At 36.8% G+C, this 26,817-nt stretch overlaps 1 protein-coding gene across 1 annotated transcript in view; it reads right to left on the minus strand.

Moving 5' to 3' along the window:
* Nucleotides 1-26,817, minus strand: part of LOC123533871 (TBC1 domain family member 10A-like) — a 79,326-nt gene that overhangs the window by 8,766 nt on the left and 43,743 nt on the right. Inside the window, exons 6-8 of the mRNA XM_045315815.2 lie at nt 16,202-16,276; nt 15,140-15,254; nt 8,592-8,743 (exon numbers count right to left, since the gene is read on the minus strand). Coding sequence (XP_045171750.2) covers nt 8,592-8,743; nt 15,140-15,254; nt 16,202-16,276 — 342 coding nt within the window. The remainder of the gene's footprint in view (nt 1-8,591; nt 8,744-15,139; nt 15,255-16,201; nt 16,277-26,817) is intronic.

Below are 26,817 nucleotides of genomic sequence, written 5' to 3' on the forward strand. Positions count from 1 at the left end.
ATTTTAAGTTTCAAGTCTTTATCTTATATTGCATTAAAGTAGTATCCAGAAACTGAAGATAGCAAAAAAGTTTAAGTACAAAAGGGGCAAACTTCTGTCAAAAACATAATTGGAGTTATGGGGTATGTATAGCCACACATGCAGATGATTATAAACAAACACTTTTAATTTCAAGTCATTATCTTTGAAAGTACCAAAGATATGTCATAAACGAAGCTTTCGAAAAAATTTAAAATGAAAATAATTCAAAGTATAACTCCTTGGTGACCTTGACCTTGGGTATAATGGGCTCAACCCCTACATATACTTTGTTTGTATGCTGGACAATGTTTATGCGAAATTACAGTATGATAAAAGCAAAAGTAACAAAGATATGACAGAAAAACAAAGGTTGCCGAAAAACTTTAACCTTAAAAATAACCTAAGTAAAAGACCTTGGTGACCTTGACCTTAGATATAATGGGCCCAGTCCCTACACATACTTTGTTTGTATGCTGGACAATGTTTATGTGAAATTACAGTATGATAAAAGCAAAAGTAACAAAGATATGACAGAAAAACAAAGGTTGCCGAAAAACTTTAACCTTAAAAATAACCTAAGTATAAGACCTTGGTGACCTTGACCTTGGATATAATGGGCCCAGTCCCTACACATACTTTGTTTGTATGCTGGACAATGTCTATGTAAAGTTACAGTAAGATATAAGCAATAATAACAAAGATATGATAGAAAAGCAAAGGTTGCCGAAAAACTTTAACCTTAAAAATAACCTAAGTATAACACCTTGGTGACCTTGACCTTGGGTATAATGGGCCCAGCCCCTACACATGCTTTTTATATATTGGACAATGTTAATGTGAAGTTACAGTAAGATATCAGCAATAGTTACAAAGATATGACAGAAAAACAAAGGTTGCCGAAAAACTTTAACCTTAAAAATAGCCTAAGTGTAACAGCTTGGTGACCTTGACCTTGGGTATAATGGGCTCAGCCCACATACATACATTGTTTGTATACTGGACAATGTTTATGTGGAGTTACAGTAAGATTTAAGCAATAGTAACAAAGATATGACAGAAAAACAAAGGTTGCCGAAAAAACTTTAACCAAGAAGGGTCACGCCGACGCCAGGGCGAGTAGTATAGTTCCCCCTATTCTCCAAACAGTGGAGCTAAAAAGGACCATAATTCAGCCAAAATAGTTGACAGAGTTATGTACTCTTGCCTACAGATGGAAATCATAATGATAAGCAGGTGTTCAAAGTTTCAAAGCGACATGTCAAATAGTTTTGACAAAACATGGACTTGTACGAAAACTGAACCAATTTCCAAGTCCAAAAAGGGCCATAATTCAGCTAAAATAGTTGATAGAGTTATGTACTCTTGCTTACAGATGGAAATCATGATGACAAACAAGTGTTCAAAGTTTAAAAGCCACATGTCAAATAGTTTTGACAAAAAGTGGACTTGTACATAAAATGAACCAATTTCCAAGTCCAAAAGGGCCATAATTCAGCCAAAATAGTTATGTACTCTTGCCTACAGATAGTTATAATAAACAAGTGATAAAAGTTTCAAAGCCATAGGTCGAAAAGTTTACACAAAATATGAACTGGTATGAAAAACTTAACTAAGATTTGTAAGTTAAAAGGGGCCATAATTCAGCCAAAATCCTTGATGGAGTTATATACTCTTGCTTAACTGGACATGGTGAGTTTTAAAGCTTTATCTCAAAAGGTTTTGTTAAAATGTGGACTGGTACGAAAAACTTAACCAAGGTGTGATGCCGACGCTTAGGTGAGTTGGATAGTTCTACTTATTCTTCCAATAGTCAAGCTAAAAACTGTTATAAACTGGATAACTGAACTTCAACAAGTCAAGCTAGTTATTATCATCACCCCAAGGTGCTCACATGACCTTCAGCTTGATTATATATATTATGAAACAATGTAAAATGAAAGGGAACAACTGGGTTCAGTATGAAATATGATAGAAATGACAGACAAGAAAGAAGATATATAAGCTGTGTGGCCCTATAGACAGAAGCACAGCAAAACAGAACAAAAAATATTGGTAAAACTGATGGATGCTCCCTGGAATATGATTATTGCATACAGACTTCAGGAAAGTTGAAACACGAGCTGTCACAGGAGACAGCGTGCTCGACTATTTCCATGCTGGATAGTGAAACTGGGCACATCTGAGGAAGCTGGAGCTGTCACTGGAGTGTTTAATGACTCCCAATGTGGAGGAAAATATTGGACAATAGTTTGAATCCGTGTCAAAAGTATTAAATAATAAGAGAGATAAAGATAGAAGTGTGCTAGAGTTATGCACCTTGTGTCATATGATGCGGGTGATGATGTTGAACAATTATTTTAAGTTTGAAGCAAATCCATTCAGTAATAACAGAGATAGAGTGAGAGTGCATCAAAACTTTAATCTGAAATTCAAAGTAAAAAAGGGGAATAATTCATGAAAAACATTTGTGCCGGAGTTATGCATCTTGTGTCATATGATGTGGGTGATGATGTTGAACAATTATTTTAAGTTTGAATCAAATCCATCAGTAATAACAGAGATAGAGTGAAAGTGCATCAAAACTTTAACCTGAAATTCTAAGTAAAAGGGGGAATAATTCATGAAAACAAGAGCTGTCTCCATAGGATGACACATGCCCCCGATGGCACTTTGAATGAATAGTTATGGCCGATGTTAAGAGTTTAGGACCTTTGACCTACAGAGCTGGGTCTTGCGCACGACACGTCATCTTACTGTGTCACACATTCATGCGTAGTTATTTTAAAATCCATGCATGAATGACAATGATATGGACCGGACACACCCATCAATGCACTATCATGAAAAATGACCTTTAATGTCTAAGTGTGACCTTGACCTTTGAGCTACGGACCTGGGTCTTGCACGCGACACGTTGTCTTACTGTGGTACACATTCATGCCAAGTTATTTGAAAATCCATCCATCGATGACAAAGATATGGTCCGGACACACCCATCAATGCACTATCCTTTAACGTCTAAGTGTGACCTTGACCTTTGAGCTACGGACCTGGGTCTTGCACGCGACACGTCGTCTTACTGTGGTACATATTCATGCCAAGTTATTTGAAAATCCATCCATCGATGACAAAGATATGGACCGGACACGCCCATCAATGCACTATCCTTTAAGGTCTAAGTGTGACCTTGACCTTTGAGCTACGGACCTGGGTCTTGCGCACGACACGTCGTCTTACTGTGGTACACATTCATGCCAAGTTATTTGAAAATCCATCCATCGATGACAAAGATATGGACTGGACACGAAAATTGCGGACAGACTGACAGACCGACAGACGGTTCAAAAACTATATGCCTCCCTTCGGGGGCATAAAAATGTGCCAAAATTATGCACCTGTGTCATGTGATGTGGGTGATGATGTTGAACAATTATTTTAAGTTTGAATCAAATCCATTCAGTAATAACAGAGATAGAGTGAAAGTGCATCAAAACTTAAACCTGAAATTCAAAGTAAAAAGGGGGAATAATTCATGAAAAACGTTTGTGCCAGAGTTATGCATCTTGTGTCATATGATGTGGGTGATGATGTTGAACAATTATTTTAAGTTTGAATCAAATCCCTTCAGTAATAACAGAGATAGAGTGAAAGTGCATCAAAACTTTAACCTGAAATTCTAAGTAAAAAGGGGTATAATTCATGAAAAATGTGTGCCAGAGTTATGCACCTTGTGTCATGTGATGTGGGTGATGATGCTGAAAAATTATTTTAAGTCTGAATCAAATCCATTTAGTAATAACAGAGACAGAGTGAAAGTGCACCAAAACTTTAACCCGAAAATCTAAGTGAAAAGGGGGGATAAATCATGAAATATTGGTGCCAGAGTTATGGCCTGTATGTCAGATGATATGGGTGATGATGAGGAATACTAATTTTAAGTTTGAATCAAATCCATCAAGTAATTACAGAGATAAGAAGAACAAGAGGATCATGATGAGTAATATGAGCTACATGTTTCAAATGTCAAACTGATGATAAAATATAACGAGTCAGTAGGTCACATTCATGGTCAATGAAATTCAGTTTTACGATTGGCGTGCAAAACTGTGTATGTCATCAAAATTTCAAGGCTGTATCTTTAAAAACAAGAAAGTAGGTCAGTAGGTCAAGGTCACAGTCAAGTGACATCATATTACTTGGGGTCATCAGGTAATTATAATTAAACAGTCTTAGAAATAGGATCAAATGATTTTTTAAGTATTTTTTCCTATATAACTCACATAATAACTAAGTGACCCCAGGGCGGGGCCTCTTTTAACCCCAGGGGCATAATTTGAAAAATTTTGGTAGAGGACTACAAGACAATGCATCATACCAAATATCAAAAGCCTAGGTTGTATGGTTTCAGACAAGAAGATTTTTAAAGTTTTTTCCTATATAAAACTTGGGACCCCAAGGGCAGGGCCTCTTTTCACCCCAGGGGTACAATTTGAACAATTTTGGTTGAGGACCATAAGACAATGCTACAAACCAAATATCAAAGGTCTAAGTGTTGTGGTTTCAGACAAGAAGATTTTAAAACTTTTTTTCCTATATAAGTCTATGTAAAACTTGGGACCCCCGGGGCGGGGCCATATTTGATCCTAGGGGAATAATTTGAAAAATCTTGGTAGAGGACCACAAGATGATACTACATACCAAATATCAAAGCCCTACACCGTGTGGTTTTGTACAAGAAGATTTTCAAAGTTTTCCCTATATAAATCTATATAAACCATGTGACCCCCAGGGCGGGGCCATATTTGACCCTAGGGGGATATTTTGAACAATTTTAGTAGAGGACCACTACATGATGCTACACACCAGATATCAAAGCCCTAGGCCCTGTGGTTTTGGACAAGAAGATTTTTAAAGTTTTTAGAGTTCTGCATGGAGTTCAATTCTTTGAACAATTTTGAAAGGGGGCCACCTAAGGATCATTCCTAAGAAGTTTGGTGTAATTCTGCCTAGTGGTTTTCAAGAAGAAGATTTTTAGAAAATGTTGACGGACGGACAACGCACGACACATGTCACACGACGGACATTGAGCGGTCAAAAAAGCTCACCATGAGCCTTTGGCTCAATGAGCTAAAAAAAGGAAAGTGTAAAGTCAACTTTAACCAAGGTGGGGATGTGGAAAGATGTTGACGCCTTGTGGAGTAGGACAGCTATCCTTATACTTCGTATAGTCGAGCTAAAACTGGCCAGACATTCGGTCCAGCAATGCCTAAAAATCTGCCAAGATGGCCCTAGGTCGCTCACCTGAGAAACACACCATAACACACCATAACAGTGTATAATGTTTGACCTAATGATTTCATGAAAAAAAATATTCTGGCCAATTATCATTAAAATTGGAGCAAAAAATCTTGAGTATAAACAAGTATTTTCTTTGATCTGACCTAGTGACCTAGTTTTTGACCCCAGATGACCCATATTCAAACTTAACCTAGAGTTCATCAAGGCTATCATTCTGACCAAATTTCAAGAAGATCAATTGAAAAATACAGCCTCTATCACATACAGAAGGTTTTTCTTTGATTTGACCTAGTGACCTAGTTTTTGACCCCAGACTACCCATATTCGAACTTGACCTAGATTTGATCAAGGCAACCATTCTGAACAAATATTATGAAATCCAGTGTAAAATGCAGCCCCTATTGCATACACAAGGTTTTTCCATTATTTAACCTTGTGACCTAGTTTTTACACCCAGCTTATCCATATTCAAACTTGACCCAAATTTCATCAAGGCTATCATTCTGACAAAATTTCATGAAGATCAGTTGAAAAATACAGCCTCTATCACATACACAAGGGTTTTTTTTATCTGACCTAGTGACCTACTTTCTGACCCCAGATGACCCATAATCAAACTCAACGTAGATTTTATCAAAGCAATCATTTTGACCAAATTTCATGAAGATCAGTTGAAAAATACAGCCTCTGTAGCGTACACAAGTTTTTTCTTTCATTTGACCTAGTGACCTAGTTTTTGACCCCAGATGACCCATTTTCAAACCTGACCTAGATTTCATCAAGGCTATTATTCAGACATAATTTCATGAAGATTTATTGAAAAATACAGCTTCTATTGCATACACAAAGTTTTTCTTTTGATTTAATCTAGTGACCTAATTTTTGACCCCAGATGACCCATATTCAAACTTGACTAATAGTTTATCAATGCAATCATTCTGACCAAATTTCATGAAGATCAATTGAAAAATACAGCATCTATCGCATACACAAGGTTTTTCTTTGATTTGACCTAGTGACCTACTTTTTGATCCAAAATGACCCATTTTCAATCTCGGCCTAGATTTCATTAAGGTTATCATTTTGACTTAACTTCGGGAAGATCAATCGAAAAATACAGCCTCTATCGCATATACAAGCTTTTTCTTTGATTTGACCTAGTGACCTAGTTTTTGACCCCAGATGACCCATTTTCGAACTCGACCTAGATTTTATCAAGGTTATCATTCTGACTAAAATTCATGAAGATTAATTGAAAAATACAGCCTCTATCACATACACAAGGTTTTTCTTTCATTTGACCTAGTGACCTTGTTTTTGACCCCAGATGACCCATTTTCAAACTCGGCCTAGATTTCATCAAGGTTATCATTCTGACCAAATATCATGAAGATCAGTTGAAAAATACAGCCTCTATCGCATACACAAGCCAAATGTTGACAGACGACAGACGACAGACAGACAGACGACAGAAGCCGGACATTGAGCGATCAGAAAAACATGCTCAGGTGAGCTAAAAATATGCAGGTCTGAAAAAAAAAAATGTCAGTGCACTGCATTCATTGCTCTTCATCATCATATACAAGCCAGGTGCGATTTTTAGTTCATTTCTCGTTAAATGTTCAGTCAACCCTTTTATTTTCGTACATTTTTTCTTTTCACTATGATTGTCAGGCATTAATTTGTCAAACATTTATTTCCCGGTTCACAGGTACACGTGTTGTCCAAGATGTTGCAGTTCTCGGGGGTACAATAAATGCCGGTCAGTCGTACTGCATCCGGATTAAGAAACGGCGGACCAAGTCAAAATTTTCATGACATTCCAGCAAGTGGTTGCTGAGGAATACTCCGGACAATAAATGGTACTACAGTATGCTAATGTTGAATGATCAAAGGGCAATAACTCTGTGAACAAGGCAATCAGTAACACCGATGGATGCTCCCCGAAGTAAATATCCACAAAGGGGGGCAATTCAAAAACAGGGTCATATAGAGTTATGGTTCTTAGTTACTGCACTCTCCCTCAATTTGTTCTATAAGAATTTAAAGTTTGAAGAAAGTATCTCTTATAGTTAAGGAGAGAGATTATGCACCTAAGTCCAAAACGAGGTCAAGGTCAAACTGAGGTCAGGTGATGTTTGAAGATGAGGAATGGTCACAGTTTACATCTGTATTAGTATCAATTCATTCTTTTAAGGGGTAATGATGCTAGACGAAACGGTCCCATTTGGTTAACCAAGAGATGGCCCATAAAGCAACCTACCGTAGATACCCATGTATAATGCGCTGTTTTTTACCCCTGGGACCACCCCCGAATCGTGGGTGCGCATAAAACACAGGTATAGACAATTTTCCAACTTCAAAACAAGTTTGTTACCGATGTTCGCCATTTTGGTAAAGGGAAACTACTCCCCGCGCTTACTGTCACCGCTAAAATCTAAGATTGCCGTTACGTTCCGTAAAAGATCGAATGGTTTATTTTTCTTTCAGACAAAATTAATTTCATATAAATTTAACAGTATTTTGATGAAGGAAATGTTAATAAATCACAATTATTATGATACTAATTTAAGATCGAGAATTATCGTCAACCGAGATCAAACTGTGAACAACATAATTGACAAGAGGTGACACGTTAATTGCCGATAATTACTGGCTATTTGATCGTGACAAAAAGACTATCACACCTTTTGTTATAGGTTTGAATTGAGAAGCTCATGTCATTTTGAAAGATACCATTCTGAAATATTGAATCTGCTGCTATTTATTTATTCAAAATAGTTAATTAAAAAAGGTAAAACAACAAATACAACAATATTTTACTGGTTTTATTTTCGAGAAAACAAAAATCGATAGTACCGGGAGACCGATGCGGCTCTCCGCGGTGGAGATGAAATTTATTACCGGTGTCGATGTAAACTCTACTTTCGTTTTCCATCCATCTCAAAATTGACCAAAAATGTTTTTCCCCCAGGATTTTGGGCTAAAATCGGGGGTGCGCATTATACACGGGTGCGCATTATACATGGGTATCTACGGTAAGTCCAAAATGAGATCAAGGTCAAGGTCAAACTGAAGTCAGGTGACGTTTGAAGATGAGGAATGGTCACAGGTTACAACTGCATTAGTATCAAGTCATTCTAGTAAGGGGTATTGATGCTAGACAAAACGGTCCCATTTTGTTAACCTCGTACGGACCGACGGACAGGACAATCACTATAATGCCTCCCGCATCAGTAGATGCTGGGGGCATAAAAAACTTAAGAATTTACCTCTCTAACAATATAACTTTCATCTATATCTGCAGGTATATGTCGTATTTTCTCAAGTGTTGAGTACATATCGGGACTGGACGAGAGATTTTCTGGAGCTCCTAGGCACAGTCGAATCAACACTAACCCAACACGGAATACAACTTTTATACCTACAGAAAAAAAACACAGACATCTTAAACAATTACCTATCTATGTTTTATTCTTCAGTATTTTTGAGTAAAAGGGAAAAGCAATCTTTTTTTTTTTTTGGTGTTAATTCCATTTGAAACGGCTTTTTAAATTATTTAAGGCAGTGAAAGAATTGTCATAATCAGCAAAGAAATAAGGAGTTAAGAACATTTCAATATTTGATCAAAATGGTAGCCATTTTGTTTCCATGGCAACATAAAACAAAACAGCAGATTTAAGAATACACTAAGCACTGAGCGGGTGCCTTGTTTTAACATGGTTTTCTTCCACACTTCAAAAGAAAAAGCATGATATGTAGCATACCATAAATGAAGGAGAAAGATTAAGCTATACCAGGGTACTATTTCAATAAGATTTTTTGCATCAAAATTCTGTTAAGAAAACAAAATATGTAAAACTCTATTTATTATCATCAAACTGATTTAACTCTCAAATCAGTACTTCAAATGAGTCAAAACTTTGTGTGCTGTGTGGAAGTCCCATCATCTACCAAAAAGTATCACAAATTTTCTCTAATTTGTCAGAAGAAAAAGCGTTACACAGAAATCAATTATTTTTGGGTCTTTGACTCCTTACAGAAAAAAGTGATATAATTCAAGAATGGGTTAATTTATTACAAAACTGTGATACATTTTTACAAATCACTCTTCAAAGGAAAAGGATTATTATGCAATTTCCTTCATAAACAAAGGAATTGAATCACTTCAAACACTTCACAGAGTTGTAAATTTCTGTTCTGAAAAAAAAAAAAAAAACGAAAATGTGTTAAAAGAACTTTATCCTTAGGCACCTCCTTCATCAAAGACTGAACTTCTGCTAACTACTTCATTCTTCCATTCCATGTTTTAACAGGTTGACAGACACTAATTCAAAAATAATTATACCTCTCCACCAAGACAGCCAGTCAAAATCCACTACATTTATCTGGTGTAAATCACCCATACATATATATTCAGTTTCATCAAAGCAATGTAACTCCCATTAAGGCTCCCTCTAGAGCCTTAGATGACCATAATAATTATTATAATTATTGAGATTTAGGAATTCAAATACTAAGCTAGCTGATGGTCCAGAAAAATCATGACTAAACTTTTAGCCTGGCTGTTCTTTTCAGAAAGGTGTTCGTAAACACATGTCAAATATTTACTGTTTATCCTGCAAATTCATCAAATAAAGGTTTATATTTTGAACTTTTAAATATTTTTTTGGCATCTGATAGAGGAAAGTATAGAATGAAAGAAATTATCATGCTTTACATCTTAAACTCTAGAAATTAATCTATTTACAGGTTATTTCCTTAAGGAGGTAGGTTACCTTGTTACAAGGGTAAATTCAAGTTAGTTTAACCACAGCATTTGTTTGTATTTCGCGTAATATGAAGCTTTACCTGCTACAGTTTCAACTTTGTTTGTCTCTGTCCCTTCAAATTCAATTTTTATCCAGGTTTGAAGAACATGACCCCCTAAAGGTATTTCATATTGAATGAAGAAGGAAAATACGGATATTTAACACTTTTCAGTGTATTTTAGTTTCATTGATATCATTAGAAGTCTGCATAATTGATAATTTTACTAGTATGCACGTTAGCTTTCTAATATAAGCTTTAAATGTATATGTCGCGGGGCTCGTGTTTCCATGGTAACGCATTTTCTCTCATTTTTAAACAACTATGTATAAAAATAGGGGTTTTCAACGGCTTAAGTGGCATTCTGTTAATGACCAACATGGAATATTTGGGAAATATTATAAGCAAAATACCAAGCACTTTACATGGTACCCTATTTTTCTTAAAGTTTACAGTAACCATGGCAACAGAGATGTTTAAAATAGCTTATATCTTGCTTTTTGTCGTAATTTCTTATAAAAAATATTGAATAAGATTATCTTTCTAGTTAATGTAGCTTTAAAACATATTATTTTTAACGTAAGTTATATTTTCTTGTTATTTGCATTGATTCAAACAAATTTCACAGCTTAGAATACATACGGCAGTACCCCTCGTCTGGCATTTTTCATGGAAAAATCGTTCAGCATGCTGCTATTATTCTCATGGATATTGTTGAAATAAAAATAAAAAGCCGAAGCTGTGTTTCTTAAATAGACCAGTGTCAACGCTTTTGAATTTTACATTTAGATACATAGGTCACGGGCTTCGTTTCCATGGTAACATCAATTAAATTCAAGAAACCACATTTTTCTACGAAATTTGAACAATTTTATATCTTAGTTTTAGTATATAAGCAACAAATTATCAACGGAACCTGAAAAATAGGTATTACAAATCAAACTGCTAGATTTTTTATTTGAAAATGGCCGTTACAAGTAACCTTTCATCCAACTATATTCCAAATAACATTGGTTACCATCATCCATTTTCTTACAATCCGCATAACGTTTCAATAAAACTACATAAAAGAAGCAAAATATTGATGATTATTCAGAGCAAAAGATTCATAACAAATATTTCAGCAAATATTGGTTATTTGAAAATAGTTAAAATAAAGAAAATGCACAGAATTACGTACTTTCAAGATAAAAGCTATTACTTTTGCGCGGTAACTGACACGTAACGTCATGACGTCAATGACGTCATTTTAAGGCAACATTGTTTTGAAGTGTTTCTGCGGCAATTGATTCATTATTTCTGCATTATTAAACCATAAAGTATCAGATCGGAGGCAGGTTCATGATTTGTTTTCAGGAGAATGAATATACAAAACATTTAATTTGTCGTAAACGTCGTCGTAAATCGTCACGTTAGCTTCCGGTTGGACATGCGCACATACAAATATGAAGGTAACCTACCTCCTTAATAAAAAATCTTTAACACACTAAAATGGCTACCTGAATGATTAGCCATTTTCTTAAATTTCAAAATGCCATATCTCTGTCAATAGTGCTCCAATTTTAAAAAATATTTCAGGGTTATGAATGTTTGGATGAAGACTTTCATAATGTAAAATTCCAATGAAATATCTCCAATGGTTTCAAAGCTATTTAAGGAAACAATAATTTTGCCATTAACCGCTTTGAAAGTCTGGAAGGGGGAGTAATTTTGTCAAAATAAAACACAGGAACTTGACTTGAAGTGTGTTATTGCATTATGATCCCACATTGTGTGAAGACTGATAGGTTTTTCTAAACAAAATACCACAAGGACACTTTCAAAGTGCAAAAAAGGGAAGTAATTTTGTCAAAATCAAAGTAAGAATTATGGGACCTTGGTTTAAACTAGAATGTGTCTGTAGGACACAGGGTGTGCCCCCCATTGGTACATTTGTCACAAATAAGGGGCAATAATTCACATGTTTGCAGTCTTAATGGGGTATAGCCTCAACAAACATTTTATGAAAAGGATTCATTATTCTAGGCCATATACTTTTTGAGCTATGAGCATCACAAACAAAAAACCCACTATTTTGGCTATTTCAAGGGCCATAACTCTGTAAAAAGTGCTAAGATTCTCAAGAAGAATGCCAAGTGTGCAAGGTCACATCATGATAAAGACTCAAACAAGGTTTCATGAATTTACATCAAATACTTTTTGCGCTAGGCACATAATCAGGTGAAAATGTGCATTTTCTTTACTATTTCAGGGGCCATAACTTTAAAAATAGGGGGTGGAGCCAGCCAAAAAATAAGAGGTGTGCAAGTTTATATCATGATAAGGACTCATGCAAGTTTTCAACCATTTATGTTAAATACTTTTTGAGCTAGGTGTGTCACAAGATGAAAAATAGGAGGTGCACAAGTTCATATCATGATTAAGACTCATGCAAGGTTTCATGAATCTATATCAAATACTTTTTGAGCTAGGTGTGTCACAAAGTGAAAATGTGCATTTTTGACTATTTCAGGGGCCATAACTCTGAAAACAGCGAGCGGAGCCAGATGAAAAATAGGAGGTGCGCAAGTTCATATCATGATAAAGACTCATGCAAGGTTTAATCAATTTATATGAAATACTTTTCGAGCTAGGCGCTTCACAAGGTGATAATGTGCATTTTTGACTATTTCAGGGGCCATAACTCTGAAAATAGGGGGAGGACCCAAATGAAAAATAGGATGTGCGCAAGTTCATATCATGATCAAGACTCATGCAAGGTTTCATGAATCTATATCAAATACTTCTTGAGCTAGGCGTGTCACAAGGTGAAAATGTGCATTTTTGACTATTTCAGGGGCCATAACTCTGAAAACAGCGGGCGGAGCCAGATGAAAAATAGGAGGTGCGCAAGTTCATATCATGATAAAGACTCATGCAAGGTTTCATCATTTTATATCAAATACTTTACGACCTAGGCGTGTCACGAACTTCGGACGGACAAGACCAAATCTATATGCCCCCACCACTCATGGGAAGGGGGGGGGCGGGTGCACAACAATATTTATTTCCAAATATGTATTACATACAAACATATATTGATGTCATACGATTGAGGAGTAAGCTATAAGCTTGTATGAAAACCTCTTTCCAGTCCCTGACCTTGGACATGAACTTGTTTTATGATCCTTACAACCTGTTTTGAAGTTAAATGAAATACGTTCATTAGTTTCAGAGAATATTTTAAGAAATCAACAATTTTGCTATATTTTCAAAGTTTAAAAAGTTAAAAAAATTGTCGAAATAAAAGGCAAAATTATGGAAGTTAATGTAAACTAAGAATATGTTCTTAAAAGTTTGTGTGAAGTTTCCATCAAATGCATGGCAAGGTTTTAGAAATATTGAATGTTTATTTTTGGCCATTTTCAAAGTGAACAGGGGAAAAATTCTGTCAAAACAGAAGTCAAAGAGTTATGGAACCTGACATGTGAACTTGACTTATGATCTTTTCAACTTGTTTTCAAGTTCCAATACTTCCATTTGTTTCAGAGATGTTCAAAGAAAAGGGGGATAATTTTGTCAAAATAAAAGGCAAACTTATAGAACTTAGTGTGTAAACTAACCTTATGATCTGAAATGTTCGTGTGAAATTTCAAACAAATGGATGAAAAGGTTATAATGTCAATTAAGGGAAATTTTTCAAGTGAAAAGGACAGATAATTTTGTAAAAACAAGAGGACCAAATGGTCCTAGGTCGCTCACCTGAGAACAGCTTGGTCAAATTTAATGAATATCCTGCTAAAAATGCGACCCCTTCTGCATAGGCAAGGTACTTCTTTGATTTGACCAGGTGACCTAGTTTTTGACCCAACATGACCCATATTTGAACTCGACCTAAATTTTATCAAAGCAAACATTTTCATCAAATTTCATGAACATCTTGCCTAAAATGTAGCCCCTATTGCATTCACAAAGTTTTTCTTTGATTTTACTGAATGGCCTAGTTCTTGACCCAAGATGACCCCTATTTGAACTCGACCTAGATTTCATCAAGACAAACATTCTGATCAAATTTCTTGAAGATCCACTGAAAAATGCAGCTCCTATTGCAAACACAAAGTTATTCTTTGATTTAACCAGGTGACCTAGTTTTTGACCCAATATGACCCGTATTTGAATTTGACATAAATTTCATCAAAGCAAACATTTTCATCAAATTTCATCAGTCCCTATTGCAAACACAATGTTGATTTGACCTAGTGAACTAGTTTTTGACCCCAGATGACCCATATTCGAAGCTGACATAGATTTCATCAAGGCAATCATTCTGACCAAAATTCATAAAGATCAATTGAAAACTACAGCCTCTATCGCATATGCAAGGTTTTTTCTTTGATTTGACCAGGTGACCTAGTTTTTGACCCCAGATGACCCATATTCAAACTTGACCTAGACTTCATCCAAACAAACATGCTGATCAAATTTCATGAAGATCCGGTGTAAAATGCAGTCCCTATTGCATACACAAGGTTTTTCTTTGATTTGACCTAGTGACCTAAGTTTTTGACCCCATTTCATTAAGGCAATCATTCTGACCAAATTTCATGAAGCTCAATTGAAAAATCCAGCCTCTATGGCATACACAAGCTAAATGTTGACAGACGACGGACACCGGACATCAAGCGATCACAATAACTGAGCTGACAAATAAGAGTTATGGGATCTGGTATGTGAACTTGTCTTATGATACTACAGCTGAACGTTTCAACTTGATATCTATACAGAATTCCTAGAAAGGATGGGATGGGACAGGACAAAGTGATTCCTATATAGCCCCTCACAAACAAAATTTGGTGGGGGCATAACAATTAGAGTGTAAACTTGCATTATGATCTCAAATGTTTGTGTGAAATTTCAATTAAATGCATTCTCTACCGCTGCACCACTATGTCAGTCTTAATTTACATTGCAACAGAATATGTAACCATAACACAGGAACATATCCCTGATATGATGTATAAACAAAAGTTACCTTCACATAGAAACATATCCCACACACGCAGTACACAGGCCCAAGGTAAATTTCTACTGTAGACACACATAAACCATTCTGTCATATACAATATAGGTTCAACTCTATGCTTTTTCTGAAAAAAAAAAGTTTTTCATAATTTAAATTGCCTGAACAAATTATGCAAAATGACAAAACTCCAACTTGAACTAAAATTATGTCCAAACAGCAACATGCCCCTGTCCAGTAATGTCAGATACTGGAAGCAATAGTACTGACAATAGTCCAATTGCCTAGATTCAAGAGTGTCACCTTGGCCTTTGAGATAGGGGTCTTAGTTTAGCATGGGAGCCATAGTGAATGTTTCTGACAAGCTATGTGAATGTATAAATCAATATATAAATTTTCAGACTGGCCAAGATATTTGACCTCTAAGTGTGAACATGCTCTCATAGCTTGTCTTACTATGCTGACTGTTTTGCCAAGTTATTTCCAACCATGCATACAGAAGTTATGAAATGAACCTCTAAATGTGACCTTGACCTTTTAGCTAGGGGTAAAACTGAGGATAGTTGTTGGATTTGAATCTAGGGGCTATTTCATAGCATCACAGTTCAAGTTGTATTTCAAATATCAAACTCTAAAGACATGAATGCAACACATCATCTTACAGTGAATGTGTGTACCATATTATTTGAATATATCAATTCATGCACACAAAAATTATAGATTAGGCAAGAAACTTCTAACTGTAACCATGGCCTTTCAGCTGTCTGAAACTTGCATTTTTTTAAAAATATCATCTAGTTACAGTGAATGTTTGTGCCAAATTACCTGAATATTTATTCATGCATACAAAATTTATAGACAAAAAAAAAAAACCCAATAAATCGCTGACCTCTAAGTGTGACCTTGACCTCTAAGCTAGAGGTCTGGGTCTTGCATGTCAATGATGGTCATTGTGCTGACATACTTCGAAATACGACCACACATAACAATGGTCTCTGAACAGGACTTTTCGAACACATTCAGCATATTAAATATTTAATCAGTTTTCAGAAACAGTAGTAAAAATATGCTTACCAAATGTTTATAAATAGGAGGGTTGGTCTTTTTACACAAACCATATAATACATCCCCATCAACTTGAACTGCTTCCTGTAATAAACATCACAATCATACAAACAACAACACAAACTGCCACATATATCCACTGATTCCAATATCCCACAAATACTTTTAAACTCTATAAAATGTTTTATTCAACAACTAACAAAGTGGATAGACCAACATTTAACATGCAGCCTTGTTGAAATCATCATTTGCACAAGTTTACCAAATCATTTATCCAAAGCTGAAAACTTTATATCAGACTCCTTATTTGAAATAAAAACTGATTTGTTTCAGTCCTGGGCCTTGCAGATGTGGGGTTTAAATCTGACTAGAGAATGCTTTTAACAAAAGAACATGTCTCCCTTTTCCACCTCCTGACCTGATATGCAATACCCAGCAATATCACAAATACATGTGTTCAGGGGTACACAAAAGGAAAAGTTATACCATACCATGTTTGTGATACAAGTTTATTTTTGTATGGTAAATATGAAGGGAAATGTCCTAAGTGACTATACAACAGCAATTTTTGTCTCGATAAAACCTATATACACTGTGAGTTTGGTGAGAATAGGAGTACCCTATCTGAAGATACTACCTGAAAACCCTGTTTCTGTTTGAAGTAACTGTCACCCTAAATATAATCCAAAGTTAGTTTTTTTATAAATTATATGCTTGCCATACACCAAATTTGGTGACAATATGTCAATCCTAACTAAGTTGTAAACCGAAAACCACCTTTTAGATGATCCCATTGATTTTTTTTCTATTTCAGTAAGTTATTGTGCCCTTGAACTTATAGGATATTGCTCTTATCTATTACAACAGCAAAACATGAAGTCTGTTTTCAAAACACAAAACCATGTCCCCAGGTGTATGACCAAAGATGTTGTTTTTTGAGGATTTAAGTTAAAAGGTAAAGATCATAAGAAGATCAAGGTCATCTATATATGGATCAGTTTGTAGGTCTTGCCACAAGGTTTGTTGAGTTTGAGTATGAACTAAACTGGGTCATTTATGTGGGCTGTAGGACCAACTAGAAATACATTCTGCATGCCCACGGGCAGAATGTCAAGCCCGCCAGCACCTTTGGCCTATTAGTGTGATCTTGACCTTAGACCTAGGGACCTGGTTCTTGCGCAAGACACTCCGTCTCATAATGGTGAACATTCATGCAAAGTTACATCAAAATCCCACCATGGATGAAATAGAAATGCTCCGGACTAACTTCAATTTGACCTTTGACCTCCAACTGTGACTTTGATCTTTGAGATAGGAACATGGGGTTTGCGCATGACATGCCTTCTCATTGAGGTAAACATTCATTCAAGTTATGGTCCGGACAAAATCGGATGGACTCGCACATACAACGACCTGCCAAAAGTGACGACTATATCCAGCTCATCGCAAGCAGGCTCGACAAAAATGTTGTTTATTAAGGTTTTAAGTTTGAAGGTGAAGGTTATATGAGGGTCAAAGTCATCTATATAAAGGTCAGTAGGGATTTTTCTAGACCTCTAAAACTCAGTTTGTAGGAGTTGCCACAAGGATTGCCGAGTGTGAGTATGAACAAGGGTTTCAGAAATTTGCAAATTTATTGGTAGCCCATTGTATATTGTATTGTTTCTGATATGAATTTGCCGATTTTTGCTACATAATGGACAAATTATGCAATGCATGCTTTGGAAGTGTTCAAATTTAAAAGCATAAACTTGATGTAAGCACTAAACTGCTGCAAAATCAAATGTCTCTGATCCTATGTAAACAAGAGGGCCAAAATGGCCCTATATCGCTCACCTGTTATCATTGCACTTAAGGACAAGAAGGTCAAAAAATCATAATCAAGATCAATCAAAAGAATTATGAGAAAATATAGTTGAAATTTTCTAAAAGTTACTTCAAATAAAATTATTTTCAAATCAGGCCAATAGTTTCATGCCCGAAGGATTACATCGAGCAAAATTTTGACTGATGAAGCCCAAAGGACAGGAACAACAAAGGGAAGAAATTAAAAATAAATCTAAGTCCTCAGAAAAAGTATCTAAGTCCAAAGGACAGGAACAACAAAGGGCGAAATTTAACCAAAAAGAAATAAAAAATTCTTACAAGGTACAGATATGTCAAAATACACCTAAAAATTGGAGGTACCATCCATGTTGTACCACAGAAAAGTGGTCTCGTTTTTTCCCTACGGCCAATAATAATAAAGTTACTTAATAAGCTATTTATAGTAACATAAAAGGGAAGTAACTGAAAACAAGAGCTGTCTCCGTAGGATGACACATGCCCCCGATGGCACTTTGAATGAATAGTTATGGCCGATGTTAGAGTTTAGGACCTTTGACCTACGGAGCTGGGTCTTGCGCACGACACAGCGTCTTACTGTGTCACACATTCATGCATAGTTATTTTAAAATCCATGCATGAATGACAAAGATATGGACCGGACATGCCCATCAATGCACTATCATGTAAAATGATCTTTAACGTCTAAGTGTGACCTTGACCTTTGAGCTACGGACCTGGGTCTTGCGCACTGCATGTCGTCTTACTGTGGTACACATTCATGCCAAGTTATTTGAAAATTCATCCATCGATGACAAAGATATGGACCGGACACGCCCATCAATGCACTATCCTTTAACGTCTAAGTGTGACCTTGACCTTTGAGCTACGGACCTGGGTCTTGCGCACTGCACGTCATCTTACTGTGGTACACATTCATGCCAAGTTATTTGAAAATCCATCCATCGATGACAAAGATATGGACCGGACACGCCCATCAATGCACTATCCTTTAACGTCTAAGTGTGACCTTGACCTTTGAGCTACGGACCTGGGTCTTGCGCACTGCACGTCGTCTTACTGTGGTACACATTCATGCCAAGTTATTTGAAAATCCATCCATTGATGACAAAGATATGGACCGGACACACAGCCCCACGCAAGCACTATCCTTTACGTAAGTGTGACCTTGACCTTTGAGCTACGGACCTGGGTCTTGCGCACTGCACGTCGTCTTACTGTGGTACACATTCATGCCAAGTTATTTGAAAATCCATCCATTGATGACAAAGATATGGACCGGACACGAAAATTGCGGACAGACCGACAGACCGACAGACTGACAGACCGACAGACTGACAGACCTTCGGGGGCATAAAAATTATTGTAGGTCAACAAAAGAAGGATCTGCCAAATAAAAACAAGAGCACTGCAATCGACGCAAATGCAGAGCAATATACACACAAAACAAAGTCATATGACCTTTGACCCCTAAGTGTGACCTTGACCTTGAAGTGAGCCATCCAAATGCCCTCTGCACATTGTTTCGATGAGGTGAACATTTGTGTCAGGTTTCTTTGAAATCCTTCAAGGGGTTCAACAGTTACAGAGCAGAAGGGAAATTGCTAACCAACAGACATACAGACTGACAGACACCGAGGCGATAACATAATATGTCCCTTGAGGTGTATAAAAAGAAATCAAGATCTTATGGTGAATTACAAGTTGTGTGCAAGTTTGGTTAAAATCAAATATTAAATGAAGCTGCTATTATGCCGAAAAGGTCAAAATAGCTAATTTTGGCCCTTTCAGGGGCCGTAACTTTGGAACCCAGAATTGGATCTGGCCGGTTCAAGAAAGGAACCAAGACCTTATGGTGACACAAATTTTGCACAAGTTTGATTAAATTCAAATTGTAAATGAAGCTGCTATTGTGCAGACAAGATAAAATTAGCTAATTCTGGCCCTATCAGGGGCCATAACTCTGGAACCCATTAAGGAATCTAAGCATTTCAAGAAAGGAACCAACATCTTGGTTCGATACAAGTTGTGTGCAAGTTTGGTTAAAATCAAATCATAAATGAAGCTGCTATTGTGCTGACAAGGTCATAAAGCTAATTTTGGCACTTTCAGGGACCATAACTCTGGAACCCGTTATGGGATCTGGTCAATTCAGGAAAGGAACAGAGATCTTATGGTGACACAAGTTTTGTGCAAGTTTGATTAAAATCAAGTCATAAATGAAGCTGCTATGGTGCAGACAAGGTCAAACAAGAGTGCCAGATTGTCACAATATACGCCCGTCACAGCAAATTTCTTTACTCTAGCACCTGTATTTGCAAATGGAATTTTAATTTTGTGGTTGTTTAGTAATCATTGTAAGTCATTTGTTTTTCTAAGTCCACAAAAAAACTCCTTACCAAGTAGAGATACCTTAAAATACACCTAAAATTTGAAAGTAACATCTATGTTGTACCACAGAAAAGTGGTCTTGTTTTTTACCTAAGGTCAATTATAAAAAAGTTACAATATAAGTTATTTATAGTAACAACTAAGGGAAGATAATCTTACAAAAAAAAAAAAAAAAAATCCATAAAAAAATTGTAAGTCCACACAAAAATCTTTACCAGGTAGAGATTGGTCAAAATACACCTCATAATTGGATGTAGCATGCATGTTGTACTACAAAAAAGTGGTCTCGATTTTTCACTACGACTAGTAATGAAAAAGTTACAATATAAGCTATTTATAGTAACAACAAAGGGAAGTAATTCTAAAGAAAGGAACTGCCCATGACACTTCATCTCATGATGGTATATAATTGTGCCAAGTTACATCAAAATCCCTCCATGCATGAAGAAGAAATGCTTTGGACAAAGTCATTCTTGTATCTGACCTTTGGCCTCTAAGTGTGACCTTGAACTTTGACCTAGGGACCTGGTTCTTGCGCATGACACTCCGCCTCGTGGTGGTGAACATTTGTGCAAAGTTATATCATAATCCCTCCATGCATGAAGAAGAAATGCTCCGGACAAGGTTTTCATTCTTGTATCCTTTGACCTCTAAGTGAGACCTTGACCTTTGACCTAGGGACCTGGTTCTTGCGCATGACACTCCGCCTCGTGGTGGTGAACATTTGTGCAAAGTTATATCAAAATCCCTCTATGCATGAAAAAGAAATGCTCCGGACAAGGTTTTCATTCTTGTATCCTTTGACCTCTAAGGGTGACCTTGACCTTTGACCTAGGGACCTGGTTCTTGCGCATGACACTCCGCCTCGAGGTGGTGAACATTTGTGCAAAGTTATATCAAAATCCCTCTATGCATGAAAAAGAAATGCTCCGGACAAGGTTTTCATTCTTGTATCCTTTGACCTCTAAGTGTGACCTTGACCTTAGACCTAGGGACCTGGTTCTTGCGCATGACACTCCGCCTTGTGGTGGTGAACATTTGTGCCAAGTTATATCAAAATCCCTCCATGCATGAAGAAGATATGCTCCGGACAAAGTCATTCTTGAATTTGACCTTTGACCTCTAAGTGTGACCTTGACCTTAGACCTAGGGACCTGGTTTTTGCGCATGACACTCCGTCTCATGATGGTGAACAACTGTGCCAAGTTTCATCAAAATCCCTTCATGCATGTAGAAGATATGCTCCGGACAAAGTCTGTGGACGCCGCCCGCCCGCCCGCCAGGGGCGTTCCCATAATACGTCCCGTTTTTCAAACGGGCGTATAAAAAGCTAATTTTGGCCCTTTCAGGGGCCATAACTCTGGAACACATAATGGGATCTGGTCGGTTCAAGAAAGGAACTGAGATCTTGAGGTGATACAAGTTTTCTGCAAGTTTGGTTAAAACTAGAGCTATCACTAAAGGTGATGAATGTACCCCCCACATGCACTGACACAGTACATTGCAATTTGACGCACACAAGATTGCATAATTATGTGGACTGTATGTATATAGACTGTATGTATACAGTATAGTAACAAAAAACAAAGTCCCATAACTATGCAGAATATTTATCTAAAAGAATGTAACATGCACCATGCACAACTAGGGTTGGTACTGATCACTTGTGTGAAGTTTCATTAAATTGTGTGCAAGGGTTTGGTAGATTAGGCACGCACAAGATTGCATATGCAGACTGTATGTACATAGTATGTTAACAAGAAACAAAGTACCATAACTCTGCAATTTTTGTCGCTGAAAGAACCTAACATGCCCCATGCACAACTACTGTTGTTACTGATCACTTGTGTGAAGTTTCATTAAATTGTGTCAAGGGGATGAGGAGAGATGGTGCGCACAAGATTGTGTCTATGTATATAGTATAGTAACAAAAAAAACAAAGTCCTATAACTCTGCAAATTTTTTTTCTGAAATAATCTAACATGCCCCATGCACAACTACTGTTGTTACTGATCACTTGTGTGAAGTTTCATTAAATTTTGTCAAGGGGATGAGGAGAGATGGTGCGCACAAGATTGTGTCTATGTATATAGTATAGTAACAAAAAAACAAAGTCCCATAACTCTGCAAATTTTTTTTCTAAAAGAACCTTACATGCCCCATGCACAACTACTGTTGGTACTGATCACTTGTGTGAAGTTTCATTAAATTGTGTCAAGGGGATGAGGAGAGATGGTGCGCACAAGACTGTGTCTATGTATATAGTATAGTAACAAAAAAACAAAGTTCCATAACTCTGCAAATTTTTTTTCTAAAAGAACCTAACATGCCCCATGCACAACTACTGTTGGTACTGATCACTTGTGTGAAGTTTCATTAAATTCTGTCAAGGGGATAAGGAGAGATGGTGCGCACAAGATTGCGTCTACGGACAGAAGGACAGACAGACAGACAACCTGAAACCAGTATACCCCCCCTTACAACTTTGTTGTCGGGGGGTACAATAAAATCATAAATGAAACCACTATCGTGCAGACAAGAAATTGTTGACGCACAAAAATAGCAAATTCTGGCCCTTTAAGGGGCAATAACTCTAGAACCCATGAAGGGATCCGGCCAGTTTTCGAAAGGAAATGAGATATCATGCCAATACAAGTTTTGTACAAGTTTGATCAAAATTGCTTACAAAATGTGGTCTCTATCTTGTTCACAAGAAATTGTGGACGGACGGACGACGGACGAAGGGTGATCACAAAAGCTCACTCTGTCACTACGTGACAAGTGAGCTAAAAAATACTGAGGCTGAACGAAAACAGAAGTACACTTTGGCAGGTGGTGGTAAACTGACATAATTTTAAGACTGGTTTGCCTATTGTTTTAAACATTATGGATCAGCGACTTTGATGGTATTGGATCAGTCTAAAATCTCGCGTGCTCTGAAAACAATTTCGTAGTCTGACAGAATTTTCTGGTAGTCCCCGGGCTCTGGACATGGGATTTCTGAAGCCCTGTTACGAACTAAATTGGGTCATAAACTTGAGCTGTAGGCAAAATGGTTAAACCTGGTTAACCAAAATGCAGGATTTCAAGCAACTTCTGACGAAAATTTAGGGCAAACTTTAGGGCGATTTTAAACAAAAACAAGAGTGCCAGAATATCACAATATACGCCCGTCACAGCAAATTTCTTTACTCTAGCACCTGTATTTGCAAATGGCATTTTAATTTTGTGGTTGTTTAGTAATCATTGTAAGTCATTTGTTTTTCTAAGTCCACAAAAAAAAACTCCTTACCAGGTAGAGATACCTTAAAATACATCTAAAATTTGAAAGTAACATCTATGTTGTACCACAGAAAAGTGGTCTTGTTTTTTCCCTACGGTCAATTATAAAAAAGTTACAATATAAGTTATTTATAGTAACAACTAAGGGAAGATAATCTTAAAAAAAAAAAAAAAAAAAAAAAAAAAAAATCCAAAAAAAAATTGTAAGTCCACACAAAAATCTTAACCAGGTAGAGATTGGTCAAAATAAACCTCATAATTGGATGTAGCATGCATGTTATACTACAAAAAAGTGGTCTCGATTTTTCTCTACGACTAGTAATGAAAAAGTTACAATATAAGCTATTTATAGTAACAACAAAGGGAAGTAATTCTAAAGAAGGGAACAGCGCATGACACTTCGTCTCATGATGGTGTATAATTGTGCCAAGTTACATCAAAATCCCTCCATGCATGAAGAAGAAATGCTTCGGACAAAATCATTCTTGTATCTGACCTTTGGCCTCTAAGTGTGACCTTGACCTTTGACCTAGGGACCTGGTTCTTGCGCATGACACTCCGCCTCGTGGTGGTGAACATTTGTGCAAAGTTATATCAAAATCCCTCTATGCATGAAGAAGAAATGCTCCGGACAAGGTTTTCATTCTTGTATCCTTTGACCTCTAAGTGTGACCTTGACCTTTGACCTAGGGACCTGGTTCTTGCGCATGACACTCCGCCTGGTGGTGGTGAACATTTGTGCAAAGTTATATCAAAATCCCTCTATGCATGAAAAAGAAATGCTCCGGACAAGGTTTTCATTCTTGTATCCTTTGACCTCTAAGTGTGACCTTGACCTTAGACCTAGGGACCTGGTTCTTGCGCATGACACTCCGTCTCATGATGATGAACAATTGTGCCAACTTTCATCAAAATCCCTCTATGCATGAAGAAGATATGCTCCGGACAAAGTCAGTCTTGAATTTGACCTTTGACCTCTAAGTGTGACCTTGACCTTAGACCTAGGGACCTGGTTTTTGCGCAAGACACTCCGTCTCATGATGGTGAACAACTGTGCCAAGTTTCATCAAAATCCCTTCATGCATGTAGAAGATATGCTCCGGACAAAGTCTGTGGACGCCGCCCGCCCGCCAGGGGCGTTCCCATAATACGTCCCGTTTTTCAAACGGGCGTATAATTAGGGCTAAAATTAGGAATTTGTTACAATTTTCTAGATATTTTCGGGCTAAAATTAAGAACTTTTCTTCAGAATTCCCGCCTCTGTTATCCAGTCACAGCCAATAAGATTGAACCCATGGAACCACTGGTCAGTTGTCTATAAACTGGATAAAAAGGCTTGCACTGAATAAAAAGACCTAAATATCTATATTAAACATAATTTAAGGAGTATTTCCAAACTCCAATTTTATATTGAAATATAGGAATATAGGGGGGAAATAGGGCATTTTTAGGAATGCCCTTTGATTTTTCATTTTTTCTAGGAATATTAGCCAAATTGAAAAAAAGTAGAAAAAAGTAGAAAAAAGTAGGACTTTTAGGGATTCTGGACAGTCTGAAAATGTAGTTTTTTGAGGTTTTAAGTCTGAAGGTTAAGGTCATCTATATAAGGTCAGTTTGTAGGTCTTGCAACAAGGTTTAATGAGTGAGATTATTAACTAAATTGGGTCATTTATGTGGGCAGTAGGACCATAAAATGTCTTTGTAAGGTTTTAAGTTTGAAGGTGAAGGTCATATGAGGCTCAAGGTCATCTATATAAAGGTCAGTTTGTAGGTCTTGCCACAAAGATTGTTGAGTGTAAGGATGAACCAAATCGAGTAATTAACGTGGGCTGTAGGCGAAACGGTTAAATCTTGTTAACAATACAGACATATGGACAGTTTAATCACTCTATACCAGGGAGTATAAAAACAAGAGCTGTCCGTAAGACAGCCAATGCTCGACTATTCGAAATATTGTCCCAGAAGCAGGAAAATGTTACATTAAATGCTGAAATATCTATAGAGTTTCAATCCAGTATCTGCACATGTGAAGTTTCAATTTAATATCTGCATTTGTTCTGCAGATGTGACTTGCTCTCAAAACTTTAACCAGAATTTAGAAGTCATAAAGGGGGCATAATTTACCAAATACACATGTCAGAGTTATGGGATTTGACCCAGTAAGGTTGGTTATTGATCTAGAAAAATAAGTTTCAAATATATATGCCTTAAAATGATAGCCATATGTACTTGCACACAAAACTTTAACCAGGTCCAAAAGGGGGCATAATTTGGCCAAAATGCATGTCAAGTTATGGGACTTGATGTTATCACCTAGTTTTATAACCCCGCAGACACGTGTGAAGTTTCAATTCAATATCTGCATTGGTTTTGGAGATAGTAACTTGCATGTAAAACTTTAACCAGGATTTTCTAAGTCCAAAAGGGAGCATAATTTGGCCAAAATACATGTCAGAGTTATGGGACTTGACCCAGTGAGGTTGGTAATTGACCTAGAAAAAGAAAAAAATAAGTTTCAAAGCTATATGCCTTTAAATGATAGCCATAATGTACTTGCATGCAAAACTTTAACCAGGATTTTCTAAGTCCAAAAGGAGGCATATTTTGGCCAAAATACATGTCAGAGTTATGGGACTTGATCCAGTGAGGTTGTTAATTGACATGGAAAAACAAAAAATAAGTTTCAAAGCTATATGCCTTTAAAGGGTAGCCATAATTATGTACTTGCATGCAAAACTTTAACCAAGGTGTACGCCGACGCCAAGGTGAGTAGAATAGCTAGACTGTTCTTGAATAGTCGAGCTAAAAATATGTTGATGAATGGCTGAGTTATGAACCGAACATGAAACAGAACCTGTTAACCTTTGACTTCTAAGTGTGACCTTGACCTTGGAGATAGGGGTCTTGGTCTTGTGCATGACACATTGTCTCAATTATGGTAATCATTTATGCCAAGTTATTTCAAAATCCCTTCGTGGATGGCAGAGTTATGGACTGGACACGAAACAGACCCTGTTAACCTTTTACCTCTAAGTGTGATCTTGACCTTGGAGTTAGGGGTCTGGGTCTTATGCACAACACGTTGTCTCATTTATAATATGTTGAAC

The sequence above is a fragment of the Mercenaria mercenaria genome, chromosome 12 (genome assembly GCF_021730395.1).
Source record: "Mercenaria mercenaria strain notata chromosome 12, MADL_Memer_1, whole genome shotgun sequence".
NCBI lineage: Eukaryota > Metazoa > Mollusca > Bivalvia > Venerida > Veneridae > Mercenaria > Mercenaria mercenaria.